This window comes from Anabrus simplex, chromosome 5, assembly GCF_040414725.1.
Source record: "Anabrus simplex isolate iqAnaSimp1 chromosome 5, ASM4041472v1, whole genome shotgun sequence".
In the NCBI taxonomy this organism is placed as follows: Eukaryota; Metazoa; Arthropoda; class Insecta; order Orthoptera; family Tettigoniidae; genus Anabrus; species Anabrus simplex.
This window is the reverse complement of record NC_090269.1, coordinates 339,301,653-339,316,489: the sequence shown is the minus strand read 5'-3', so window position 1 is coordinate 339,316,489 and position 14,837 is coordinate 339,301,653. Positions and strand designations below refer to the sequence as shown.

General features: G+C 40.2%; 1 protein-coding gene across 1 annotated transcript in view; it reads left to right on the top strand.

Moving 5' to 3' along the window:
• LOC136874887 (high mobility group protein 20A) overlaps positions 1-14,837 on the top strand; it is a 137,798-nt gene that overhangs the window by 83,099 nt on the left and 39,862 nt on the right. Inside the window, exon 6 of the mRNA XM_067148592.2 lies at positions 581-665. Coding sequence (XP_067004693.2) covers positions 581-665 — 85 coding nt within the window. The remainder of the gene's footprint in view (positions 1-580; positions 666-14,837) is intronic.

Here is a 14,837-nt window from a genome sequence, read left to right as displayed (position 1 = left end):
CCCTTTTTGCTCTCTTTCCTCCATACTTAGTCTCTATCAACTGTTTTTGGTATCTTTCCCTCTTCCTTTCCGTTGACATATCCAAACCATTGTTATGTATATTAGCCAGAGTTTCAGTTTTGGCACAATCTCAGAACCCAAGAAAAGAGACAGAATTTTCTTCTCTCTCATTTTTAAAATTTTTATAATATTTTTACATAAGTAAACTGATCATCATTTTGAAAAATGTTTTATCAAGGCCGTATCTGCATAGTAAAACTCAAATTAAATTGCCATTTTAAGATTCTTCACAATAATTCCTAGATTAATTCCAATTCTTTTGAAAGTTATTTATTGAAAGCTCTGCGTATATTTATTGTTTTTGTTTCAAGTTCTGTGTATATCTATAGATCTACTGTTATGTTATTGCAGCATGGATTTACTCCAGTCAAGAAAGTAAGTACTCAGGGTGGTCAATTTTTCATGATTTGTAGTACAGTTGGAGATTAATTAGCTGAGAAATTGTTTTCAGCTTTGTATGTTGTAAATTTTACTAAAGCAGTTTGTTATTCAGAATTTATTTAGTTGTACTTTGTTGTAGCTGCCTGAACCTACTGAAAAAGAAGCTGAATTCCCTGGGTATGACATTCCAATTTTTACTGAAGAATTTCTTGACCATAATAAAGGTGAGTTTGTTCATCATACCAGACTAGAATATTAAATTTTGAAGGAAGGAGACAATGATTGTTACTGATGTAATGAAATAACCAGTGATGGCAGAAGCAAGTAGGACTTGAATGTAGACTAAGCAAGGAAAGATTTTCTTTGTAAGTGATATTTGTTCACCTCAGGCATTAGTGAGTGAAATATTGTTGAAAACTGATCTAGAGATAACGTGAATTAAATAGTGAAATAGTGTCATTAATGCTTTCACGGCCCGTACTTAAAGACATGATACTGTATAGGCTTTTGGGCTTATGCCGTGTCAAGAAAATAAGGTGAAATTCTTAACGTTTCGCAGGGACCCTGTGTCCTCAGAAGAAATCTCGACTGCCCACAAGAAAGGCTTCTTAAACAATGCAATGTTATGGAGGAATGTTTAATTGATAGATTGTATCACAGATAGATACTGAATCAAAAGGAAACCTAGTACAATGGAGAAGAGAATAAGAATCTCATGTTAGGCAACTCTTTTTCCCTGTGCCAAACATCTGAATTAATTCATAGCCTGTATTCTGCTTTTGACAAATTTTTAGCAGATTTAGAATTGCTTATTATATAACCGGGCTGATGGAATATGTTAGTGGGGTGGTGACCATTTGTGTCTGTCTTGGAGATAATGGAGGTATTTTCTTTCAAATAATGAAAACTCTTAATTGTCACTTGTTCTCTGGGGAGAAAGCTATCGATACTGAATCTCTATAAGCAAATTAAGACAGAATGATGTATTTAAAAATCAATAATCCAATCATAAAACAGTCCTAATCATCCAAATAACAATTTGTCACCTCAGTACAATAACTAGACTACTTAACAATGGCTATTATTGCAGGAAACCTGTTTGAAAATTTCTTGGAACTTTAATCCTGACCGAATGCTGAAAGGCATAACAGTCTATAATGATAATGTATGTATGTATGTAATGTATGTATGTATGTATGTATGTATGTATGTATGTTTAATCCTTCACTGCGTACAAAGTTTTTGAAATAATTCTGAAGTGATGTGCTTATTTAGTTTGAAAAGGTAAGTACTTTGTGGTTTGTTCAGATTTCCTTTTCAAATTTGTTTTTCTTTTCACTAAAAAAGAGGTATTTACTTGTTGCACTGGTTCAGATGGCGAGTTACCTACTTGTGACTTCCAAAGTAAACCAACTGCTAACTGCCATAAACATATTTATTCACAAAGAAATACATAATAATGTTGAAATCTTCATAAATATATAAGAATTGTTTCAATCATTTACTATAACGGCAAATCTTCTGAAATCTCCAAGAATTATGTTAATCATTCACGTTTTCACCCTCAAGCATATTTACCATAAAATTGCCAAATCAGTATTGTCATTGTCAGAACTCACTCACTCACTCACTCACTCACTCACATCTTCAGATGATGATTCAAAACCTTTTGGATCTGCTTAGTTTGGTAGATTTTCATAAAATGGCCATTATTCTGGTCCTAGTGCCAGAGGCACTGACTTGAACAGGGACATCAAATCATTGTACTTATCCTTTGATACAGGCAGGATGGACATGTACAAAGATTTGGTGTCTGACAGCGAGATCTTGTGTATTTTTCTTGTTTTCTTTTTACAGACCTGAGCTCTAAACTCCTTGCCAAATTATTGTTTAAATAGCATAACAAATGATCGCTGTTTTGTAAAGTTTAGCCAGCACATTCTCTGCCACCTGACTGGATTCCTGTACGCATCTTCTTTCCTAATAGTCATGTTGTGATTCAGATGGTACTTCCAGTTAATTCGTGAACAGCATAACGTTTGTCAACCTTCCTTCTTGCCTTCTTGTCTTCCAGTTAGTGGGCCAGTTCTCTTTTCTTACTATTTATTGCCCAGTATTGATGGTCGAATGCATTGAGTTACATTCCATTTTCCTATGACCAACAACAATCAGTTTTAAATCAATGGTTTCTAGATTGGGTATTTCCTGAACATCGGTCAAGCACATTGCAACAACAAATTTGTTTAGATTCTGTCCTCCACAATGATCACTGAAACAGGAAATTTGGCTCACCATTGCAGGAAGAGATTTGAAATGCTGGTACAGACAGCTTGTTCTCTCACAGTTTCCTCTTTTTCCCTCCACTTCCGACCACATGAAACAATTTCCCTCTTTTGATTTTACATCATACACTGTAAATTTTAAATTTTCAGTCGTTGCTTACAAAACAAAGCATTGTTGGTAGGACCAGTGGGAGCCAACAAAACTTGCTGGAGATCGAAGTGCAGCTTACAAAAGTCCCTTCTGAGTTTTGTGCTTGCTCCTTGTCCTGTTTCTTCTTCTTTCAAGTCCTACCTGTTGCTAAAAGGTGAGAGTCATAATTAGCCGTAATTTCATCTGTATTGACCCCAGGGGTATAGTAGGCCATTCGCCATTCATAGACGACACTTTTTTTTGGGATGATGAAAACTGAGATTGTACTCCTCTGTAAATATCTTCATTAGCCACTTCCAGACCATATTCTGTGCGCGCTTATTTGTACAAGGTGTACATTAGTGTAATATTAAGTGACGGACTTACGAACTTTCTTTTTGTCCTAGAGTGGCAATAGTGGAATTTAACAACTGCATGAAAGATCCATGTCAAGACAACTGCAGAAGGAAGTGTTAAATACTGAACCTACAGAAGAAGAACGAGCGAATGCGAGGGATGGTGTTCTTGCACAATCATCTGCTGCAACAGCTAGTGTGTGCTGTCACTTCAATAAAATCTGTGCATCCAGAATCGGACTGTTCAGCCATTTGAGATGACATAGTTAATACGTCCAAATGACATTGTATTTATTGACCATATATTCATTGACAAATAAATGCCTATGATGATGATCTTCCGTGATGGCTAGATTATCTACAACAGCTGATGGCAGAGCTGTCGAGGATCAACCAGCCTTTGGGCTGAACACTTTTCATTAATTTTGTCAGGTAAACACCAAATGTGTCATCACAGGTCTTTTGCTTAGGGACACTTTACAACAGGTGCTGGTGGTGGTGGTGATAATTGTTTTAAGAGAAAGTACAACTAGGCAACCATCCCCTATATACACTATATGATCAAAAGTATCTGGACACCTGGCTGAACATGACGTACAAGTTCGTGGCGCCCTCCATCTGTAATGCTGGAATTCAATATGGTGTTGGCCCACCTTTAGCTTTGATGACAGCTTCCACTCTCGCAGGCATACGTCCAATCAGGTGCTGGAAGGTTGCTTGGGGAATGGCAGCCCATTCTTCATGGAGCGCTGCACTGAGGAGAGGTAGCGATGTCAGTCGGTGAGGCCTGGCACGAAGTCGGCGTTCCGTAACATCCCAAAGGTGTTCTATAGGATTCAGGTCGGGACTCTGTGCAGGCCAGTCCATTACAGGGATGTTATTGTCGTGTAACCACTCCGCCACAGGCCATGCATTATGAACAGGTGCTCGATCGTGTTGAAAGATGCAATCGCCATCCCCAAAGTGCTCTTCAACAGTGGGAAGCAAGAAGGTGCTTAAAACATCAATGTAGGCCTGTGCTATGATAGTGCCATGCAAAACAACAAGGGGTGCAAGCCCCCTCCATGAAAATCACGACCACACCATAACACCACCGCCTCCGAATTTTACTGTTGGCACTACACACGCTGGAGAATGATGTTCGCCGGGCATTCACCATACCCACACCCTGCCATCGGATCGCCACATTGTGTACCATGATTCATCACTTCACACAACGTTTTTCCACTGTTCAATCATCCAATGTTTACACTCCTTACACCAAGCGAGGCATCGTTTGGCATTGACCTGCGTGATGTTTGGCTGATGGGACAGCCACTCGACCATGAAATCCGAGTTTTCTCACCTCCCGCCGAACTGTCATGGTTCTTGGAGTGGATCCTGATGCAGTTTGGAATTCCTGTGTGATGGTCTGGATAGAGGCCTGCCTATTACACTTGACGACCCTCTTCAACTGTCGGTGGTCTCTATCAGTCAACAGACGAGGTCGGCCCGTACGCTTTTGTGCTGTACGTGTTCCCTCACATTTCCACTTCACTATCACATCAGAAACAGTGGACCTAGGGATGTTTAGGAGTGTGGAAATCTCCCGTAGAGACTTCTGACACAAGTGACCTAATCAGCTGACCATGTTCGAAGTCCGTGAGTTCCGCGGAGCGCCCCATTCTGCTCTCGCACGATGTCGAGTGACTACTGAGGTCGCTGCTATAGAGTACCTGGCAGTAGGTAGCAGCACAATGCACCTAAGATGAAAAACGTATGTTTTGGGGGATGTCCGGATACTTTTGATCACATAGTGTAACACTAATCAGAGAGAAGAAATGGAAGGGGTCCGACATTTCGAAAAATGAATGTATTAGCCTAAGGAAGACAAGGGCCATGAAGGGCATGAAAATGAAAGACTCCCTAGGCCTCCATACGTAATACCGTCGGGGTCTGAAAAGAACAAGAGTTGACCAAGGGAGGTCGGATAGGATAGATGAAAGTGAGTAGCCTGGGACAAGTAAGTGGACTCAGTTGAGGGCCGCATGGTTGCCAACCCACGCTCCAAAGTTCAGAGCCCCTGAGGCTCCTTTTAGTCGCCTCTTACAACAGGCAGGGAATACCATGGGTGCTATCCTACCGCCCCTACCCACAGGGGGACACTGTACAACATGGAGCGCCGAAAGGACTTTTTTCTGCCCTTCAAAAATCCAACTCCCTCCGTCAGGTTTGAAACCACAATTTTGAGATCCAGAGGCCGACACACTACCACTGATCTACAGAGGGTGCTGTAGATTAGAAACTCTGTTAAGAAGTTTTTCAAAGAACTGAACATAAACAAAAACACTTTCTAAGCAGGAAACTACTTAAAAAGGGTAATGCCCGAAACGTATTCTGTACTTTGCAATATATGTGAAAAACACAGCCAACAGATTTCCTTGTTTGTGAACAATACCAAAATAAGCCAATATGTAAGGGCTGCTAAAAGAAAGGCACAATATAAAAATTTGATCATCATGACATGTATTTTTAAAGATAAAGTAAAATAATTGAACATACTGTATTATTAAAAAAATACTTGGTACAAGAAGGGAACATATTATATAAAATCTTGCACAAAAGATGTGCTACATTAGACATTAAATAAATTTCCAAATACAAAAGTCTAGGTTCCTACTTGGAAAATAAATTGTCCAGGGTTGACTGTTTCAGGTTTTTACTACTTTCTTGAAGTATAAACCTCTCCATTTCCCACGTTGCCTTCCATGTGTTCTGAGGCACATTGGCTGAACCTTCCAGTTTTTCAAGGCAGATGCTTGCCTCACTGCAAGATGGTCTTGGGAAATTCTCTTCCTCTTCTTCTTCCTGAATTTTCTTGCAGATCTCAATGATGGTCTGCTCCTCGCAAGTGATTACCATAATTATCATCAATGGCAGTGAAGTTGTTGAAACCTGTTTTAGCATATTGTCTATCTTAAAATATGTAAAACATTCCTCACAATCCAGTTTAACAAACATTACAAGAAATTAAAAAGATAATTTTGAGAGTTTCACTTAGTGCATAAATATAGAAATTTTAAAATACAGGAATCTGGGATAAAGCTTAGAAATATGATTTCAAAACTACGATAATTGAGCCAGGAACATACTGTAATACCTACCAGCATGAGATTCTAAATACTGAAGAACAGCTTTAACCATTTTCATCCCTCTGGAACCTCAACTAAGAGACAAACACTATAAGAAGGACAAGACATTGTACAGACACACTCGATTTTATCACTCTTTACAGCATGAACTGGACATTCATGTAAAGAATGGACATAAACAATATTTGCCAACAATTGATAACCATGTACACAGTAGTAGTGGCGCGCAGGCTACACAGATATCTCATCATTTTAATCTAGTTATGTATTACAACTAGGTGACTCAAGATATCTACTTCTAACATTAAAGTTATCTCGTCATTGGAAGTTCTTATAGCAGAATATCTTGGCAACTCAAGATATCCATTTACATACATACATTATCATTAAAGACTGTTATGCCTTTCAGCGTTCAGTCTGGAAGCCTCTCTGAATTTACTAAACGTAGCCACAATCATCTGTTTGCAACTAGTGCTGTGGCCTCATTTAGTTCTATACCCCTTATCTTTAAATCATTAGAAACTGAGTCTAACTATCATCATCTTGGTCTCCCTCTGCTTCTCTTACCCTCCATAACAGAGTCCATTAATCTCGTAGGCAACCTATCCTCCTCCATTTGCCTCAATTGACCCCACCACCAAAGCCGGTTTATGCGCACAGCTTCATCCATCGAGTTCATTCGTAAATTAGCCTTTATCTCCTCATTCCGAGTACCCTCCAGCCATTGCTCCCACCTGTTTGTACCAGCAATAATTCTCGCTACTTTCATGTCTGTTACTTCTAACTTATGAATTAGATATCCTGAGTCCACCCAGCTTTCGCTCCCGTAAAGCAGAGTTGGTCTGAAAACAGACCGATGTAAAGATAGTTTCGTCTGGGAGCTGACTTCCTTCTTACAGAATACTGTTGATCGCAACTGCGAGCTCACTGCATTTGCTTTATTACACCTTGACTCAATCTCACTTACTATATTACCATCCTGGGAGAACACACAACCTAAATACTTGAAATTATCGACCTGTTCTAGCTTTGTATCACCAATCTGACATTCAATTCTGTTGAATTTCTTGCCTACTGTCATCAATTTAGTCTTTGAAAGGTTAATTTTCATACCATCCTCATTGCACCTATTTTCAAGTTCCAAGATATTAGACTGCAGGTTTTCGGCACAATCTGCCGTCAAGACCAAGTCGTCAGCATAGGCCAGACTGCTTACTACATTTCCACCTAACTGAATCCCTACCTGCCATTTTATACCTTTCAGCAGATGATCCATATAAACTACAAACAGCAAAGGTGAAAGATTACAGCCTTGTCTAACCCCTGTAAGTACCCTGAACCAAGAACTCATTCTACCATCAATTCTCACTGAAGCCCAATTGGCAACATAAATGCCTTTGATTGTTTTTAATAATCTTCCTTTAATTCCATATTCTCCCAGTATGGCGAACATCTTTTCCCTCGGTACCCTGTCATATGCTTTCTCTAGATCTACGAAACATAAACACAACTGCCTATTCCTCTCGTAGCATTTCTCAATTACCTGGCGCATACTGAAAATCTGATCCTGACAGCCCCTCTGTGGTCTGAAACCACACTGGTTTTCATCCAACTTCCTCTCAACTACTGATCACACCCTCCCTTCCAAGATGCCAGTGAATACTTTGCCTGGTATACTAATCAATGAGATGCCTTGATAGTTGTTGCAATCCTTCGTTTTTTCCTTGCTTATAGATAGGTGCAATTAATAGCTTTTGTCCAATCTGAAGGTACCTTACCAACACTCCATGCTAACCTTACTACTCTATGAAGCCATTTCATCCCTGCCTTTCCACTATACTTCACCATTTCAGGTCTAATTTCATCTATTCCTGCTGCTTTATGACAATGGAGTTAATTAGCATCCTTTCCATTTCCTCAAGCGTAATTTCACCAACATTATTTTTCCTCCTCCCCATGAGCTTGGCTGTTCGCAATACCACTAGGAAAATTTTCTTAAACGTTGAAAAGATGTTCAAAATATTCCTTCCACCTCTCCGGTGATTCACTGGGATCTATTATGAGTTCACCTGAATTACTCAAAACACTGTTCATTTCCTTTTTCCCTCTTCCTAAGATTCTTTATTACTGTCCAGAAAGGTTTCCCCGCTGCTTGACCTAGCCTTTCCAGGTCATTACCAAAATCTTCCCATGACTTCTTTTTGGATTCAACAACTATTTGTTTCACTCTGTTTCTTTCATCTACATACAAATCCCTGTCTGCCTCGGCCCTTGTATGGAGCCATTTCTGGTAAGCCTTCTTTTTACGTTTACAAGCTGCTCTCACTTCATCATTCCACCAAGATGTTCGCCTTTTCTCATCTTTACACACAGTTGTTCCTAGGCATTCCCTTGCTGTTTCTACTACAGCATCCCTGTATGCCAACCATTCACTTTCTATATCCTGAACCTGCTTACTATCTACTGTTCGAAACTTCTCACTAATCATATCCATGTACTTCTGTCTAATTTCCTCGTCCTGGAGATTTTCTACCCTTATTCGTTTGCAGACAGATTTCATTTTCTCTACCCTAGGCCTAGAGATACTTAGTTCGCTACAGATCAGATAGTGGTCTGTATCATCGAAAAATCTGCGGAAAACTCATACATTCCTAACAGATTTCCTGAATTTGAAGTCGGTTAAGATATAGTCTATTATGGATCTGGTACCCCTAGCCTCCCATGTGTAGCGGTGAATAGCCTTATGCTTGAAGAATGTATTCGTAACTGCTAAACCCATACTAGCACGGAAGTCCAGCAAACACTTCCCATTCCTGTTAGCTTCCATATCTTCCCCACATTTACCAATGACCCTTTCGTTTCCTTCAGTTCTATTCCCAACTCTCTCACTGAAATCACCCATTAGCACTGTTTTATCCTTGCTGTTGTCCTTGGGCACAATGTCACTCAATGCTTCATAAAACTTGTCAACTTCATCCTCATCTGCACCCTAACATGGTGAATACACTGAGACAATTCTCGTCCTAATTCCTCCAACTGCCAAATCTACCCACATCATTCTCTCATTCACATGCCTAACAGAAACTACGTTGCGTGCAATGGTATTCCTGATATCCATTTGTAGCATAAAAATACTCCCTGTTTTTAGACATACCTACACTCATGTTCATAAAAACCAGAACACCTTGATAAATTAGAGATTGGAAGTTCATATTCACAGAACATGTGCCTTAGTATGTTCTGAGGAAATGATTAACATTTGAACCATGTCGGCCCTCGGGTTGAAGGTCCACATCAATATATCGGCACACCACCACCGACTGGTAAAATGTGCCTGTGTCTCTCATTGTCACTATAAACTGAAGTTAATGGATCAGTGTGACATGAGCAGACGTGCAGGATGCCTCGCATACGTATGCGAGAACCATACCGTCAAAGAAGTCAGTTTGAAAGAGGGCGCATTATTGGATTGAGAGAACGTGATGCATCCATCTGGGAAATTGCTGCTTGTGTGGAACGAAGTGTGTCGGCAGTGCAACGAATGTGTACAGAATGGTTTACAGAAGACCGTAGAACACAATGTGACGGGTCTGGTCGCACAACCCAGACCATCCCCCGAAAAGATCGACACCTCATCCGAATGGCATTGCAGGACAGATCTGTACCCTCCTAGGCTCTGGCGCAACAGTGGAACAGTGTAACACATCATACACTATCAGAAGTGACAGGCCGTCGCCGGCGCATCATCCAGTTCTCCGCTTACCTTTGACTAATGTACATAAACATGCTAGACTGCATTTGCATATAGAACGACATCACCAGGAACAGGAATGGCAGCAGATAGCGTTTTCGGACGAATCCAGGTTCTGTTTGTTCAAAAATGATGGCCACACACGGGGGGAGAGGCATCACATTGACTGCATTCACACAAGACATACAGCACCAGCTCAAGGCCTTATGGTGTGGGGTGCTATTGGGTACAACCACAAATCTTGCTTGATGATGCTTGTTGTTTTAAGGGGCCTAACATCAAAGGTCATCGGCCCCAACCACAAATCACATTTGGTGCATGTCCAGGGCATTGTGACCAGTTTGACCTACGTGAATGACATTTTGCGACCCATAGCCATACCCTTTCTTCACGACACCCCAGATGCCATATTTCAGCAGGACAGTGCGTGACCGTCATGCTGCTGCACAAACACATGCCTTCTTGTTGTCACAGATTGTCAGACTGTTGCCCTGGCCTGCCCGATCACCGGATTTATCACCAATCAAAAATGGTGGGATATGGTGAAACGACGGGTGTGGAGCTGTGACCCGATGCCAACCACCAAAGATGAACTGTAGAACCAGGTGAATGCAGCATGGATGGCTATACCCCAGGACGCCATACGCGTCAATGCCATGGAACAAGTTATCAGTGCCCATGGAGGATCCAGTTCCTACAGGACACTTGCTGAACCTAGGTGACTGAAATGCTAATCGTTTCTGCAGAACATACTAATGAACATGTCCTGTGAATATGAACTTCCTATCTCTAGTCTTTCAAGATGTTCTGTTTTTTATGAACATGAGTGTATTTGTTTTAAAACGCATATTGTGTCATAATGGTACACCCTATGAGATATCCAGTTGTAGCATTGAATAGAACCCATCTAGTAGCAAGTATCATATAGATAACTCAAAACTTTAAAAAAATTGAGTTACCTAGTTGTACTGAGGTGGCAAATTCATCACTTGCTTATTCCTTGTCAGAACTGATATTGACCTGTTGGTCACACATGCAGCAGACATCCCAGAAGATGGAAATATAGTTCGCGAGAAAGCAATTTACATTGCCAACCAATTCGGACCATTGAACTTTGCTGTTTCCATTGGATGAATTGAGCATTTTAAAACAGACATGGTCTAGTGTACAAATATCTGTGAAGAGAAGCAGCCAGTATTGATGATGAGACTGTGAAGAGAAGCAGACAATATTGATGATGAGACTGTCAAAAAATAGACTACTGTTTCTACCATCACCGCTGAAAGACTGCAAGTTCAATGACACCTTCAGTGCTGACGAAATGGGACTCTTTCTTAGCTTACTTCCTGACAGGAGTCTAGTATATAGAGGAGGGACTTGCCATGGTGGGAAACTGAGCAAGGAGCGTTTAACTGTCCTGCTATGCTGCAATGAAAGCAGCACAGAAAAGTTGCCACCACTTGTCATCGGTGTGTGCCCGTACCAATATAAAGTCATAGGCGATGATGCGTGGATGACATCCTTACTTGAAGAATTTGTGCCTGCGGTCAATGCCAAAACGAGGACCAAAAATCATAAAACATTACTGTTATCGAACAGTGTGCTGCACATCCTGTAAATGTACCTATCAGGAATGTAAAGGTGGTATTTCTCCCGGCAAACTGCACGAATTGACTTCAGCCTCTCGATCAGGATATTATTCACAGCGTAAAACAGAAGTACTGGAAAATGCTGGTACTAAAAATGTTGGACAGTGCGGGAATGCGGTGCCGCACAGCAGCGCAGCCCATCTTCCCTCGGTCCGCACGAGACGGGACCTTCACTTTTATTGGAATTAGAACCACGAAACTATTTGTGATTAGTACCACCACGCGGGTACGCCATGGGTCGCTTTGACTTACGCGTAGTACCACTATGTTAGGTACCAAATAGGCTTGTGATTAGTAGCAAACAAGGGCTCTACTTATGGTTCTACTTTCCTAGCGATAAGTACCATTGTGAGGGGCCGCTGACTTGGATTTTGGACCCCTTTTTTACTACAAGTATCATCGCTTCAGTATTGTGCTATAGAAGCAGTCCCTTGATCAGTACTACTATTGTTCTACATCATCTGTGCATGTGAGGCACTGTGGGTCGGTTCCACTGATCATTCTAAATTCGTATCCATCCATACATTCATTCTTCATCCTCACATTTTGAATTGTGGTTAGTAGATATTTTGGGGCTTTTAATTTGTCATTTCATTTAATCTCATTTTGTACTATTTGGGGCCGATGACCTCGATGTTAGGCCCCTTTAAACTACAAACATCAATATTGTGATTGACTTATAAGGTAACTTTACATTAATAAGTTTTCTTGTATTGAATATGTGGAACCACAATATATTATTCATTTAAGTGCTGGAAGAATGAGAAAGATCACGATCCGAGATGCTCTGCACTTTTTAAAATGTTCCTGGGACTCTGTTGATCAAGCTACAATTAGCAACTGCTTCTATAAGGCAGGATTTAAAGCGGGAAATGAAACAGTCGATAGTGCGGAAAATAATGTTGATGTCACTGAAGAGTCTGAAGAATTTCGCTGCTATGTTGAGTGTGACAGTGATGTTGTTATTTGTCAGGCTCTGACAATCAGTAACAATATAAAGAAGACAACGTTATACTAACCCTAGCAAAGGCATTGGAAGCGATGGAAACAATTAAAAGCTTGGCATCTACTGTAGTTTTGTGGTTGATGAAAATGTCATGAACATTCTGTCTCAACTAGATTCAACCCTGTATACCCTGAGACAGAAAAGCAGGAAACAAACCACTGTGGACTTGTGTTTTAAACGTCAGTAAGACTGAACTTGGTGATGTATATACCTACGTTGTTTTTTATAATATGCAAGAGAAAATACTTGCAGTCCTTAGCCATTCACACACTCATCTGCACAGTGCACACGTCAGTTGATAACTTTCAACAGGTAATCTCAGTAAGATCTTTTGAATGTAGTTAATAAATCACTGTCCCTGTCACTGACTGGAATGGTCACAATAAAATAATTATTATATGTAGATGAATGGTGGTATTATGCATGGATGAATGGTGAATAGGAATAGCAAGGGTGGTATTATTATTATTATTATTTTTTTTTATTATTTTTTTTTTTTGCTAGTTGCTTTACGTCGTACCGACACAGATAGGTCTTATGACGACGTTGGACAGGAAAGGGCTAGGAGTGGGAAGGAAGCGGCCGTGGCCTTAATTAAGGTACAGCCCCAGCATTTGCCTGGTGTGAAAATGGGAAACCACGGAAAACCATTTTCAGGGCTGCCGACAGTGGGATTCGAACCTACTATCTCCCGAATACTGGATACTGGCCGCGCTTAAGCGACTGCAGCTATCGAGCTCGGTATTATTATTATTATTATTATTATTATTATTATTATTATTATTACATATACTACACTATGTTTATTATGGTATTGCCAATAAATATTTGTATTTTGAAGTGATTTAAATCTGTAAATCACCGTGGACAACTTAATGATCTGTAGGCGTATGTTGACATTGAAATATGTCATACGTTCTGTATGTGGTATACTTTACTGTGTTTACTTTTATTACTGTTTTTCATATAAATGTTTGTGTGATCAGGTGATTTAAATAGGTGTGGTATAACTGAAGTTAAAATAAGTCTATAGTTCTGTTTTTATGAGTTTCGACTTGACAGTTAACCGGAAGTCAGACGGTGGTGCCAAATTGCTACCTACACAAACAGCTGATTTACGACACACAACACGAACGGAAATACATATACTGGAATATAAGTCCATAATCAATTATTCTTTGTAGCAACATACATGATTCACATAAGATGAACAATAATACGTAACACATTTAGGATAAGGCAACGAGATAAAAATACGCCAATGCTCAAACAGATAAAACATGAGAAAATTAAATTAAATTTCTACTCACCATGTAGAATATCTCGCGTTGTTGTTAGATTCAATTTCCCGTAAGGAAGGAAATAATCCTACAAAGGGAACACACCACTCATTTCTGAGACACTATCGACATTGTCATCGTCTGTTGAGGTTTCACTCTAGCTTGACCCTAAAGAGATAATAAAGTCTTCGTCTGTGAGACTTTCTTTCTCCTGAGCTTTAATCATCTCGGATTTCGTGTATCTCACAACGTTGCTCCAGTCCTACGCCCTTATATGGCCTACGGCTTCGAAAATAAGTCTTTCAACTTCTGAAACTGTGAAGAGTCGGTTATTCTCAGATACATAATCCTTCACTTGGGCCCAAATCAGTTCTATGGCGTTAAAATGGCAATGGTATGGTTGAACTACTTTATGCCCATACCTTCTGGCTATTTCATCCACCACTTACACTAGGCATTGGGGCTTGTTTTGTTTCACAAGATGCATATCATATCATCGCGAACCAAAATATTGTGCTCCTTCAGCCACTTAATCAACTCATTCTTTCTAGTCGCAATTGTTGGTGCTTTGTCAAGAATGGCTTCATCTGTCTGTTAGGTTAACAGCCCAGAGGCTGGTTGGATTCTCAAATAGCACCACCAAAGTTTGTGGGGTTATAAGGAAAACCAATGGCAGCACCAAAATGAGGCGTACTAGGCAAGATGAGGAGTGAGGTAGTTCGCCATTGCTTTCCTCACAATGGCTCCATAACATTACAAAAAAAAAATTCCAGGCCTGGCTCCTTGGTGGAGTACTGCGTCCGAAGGGCTT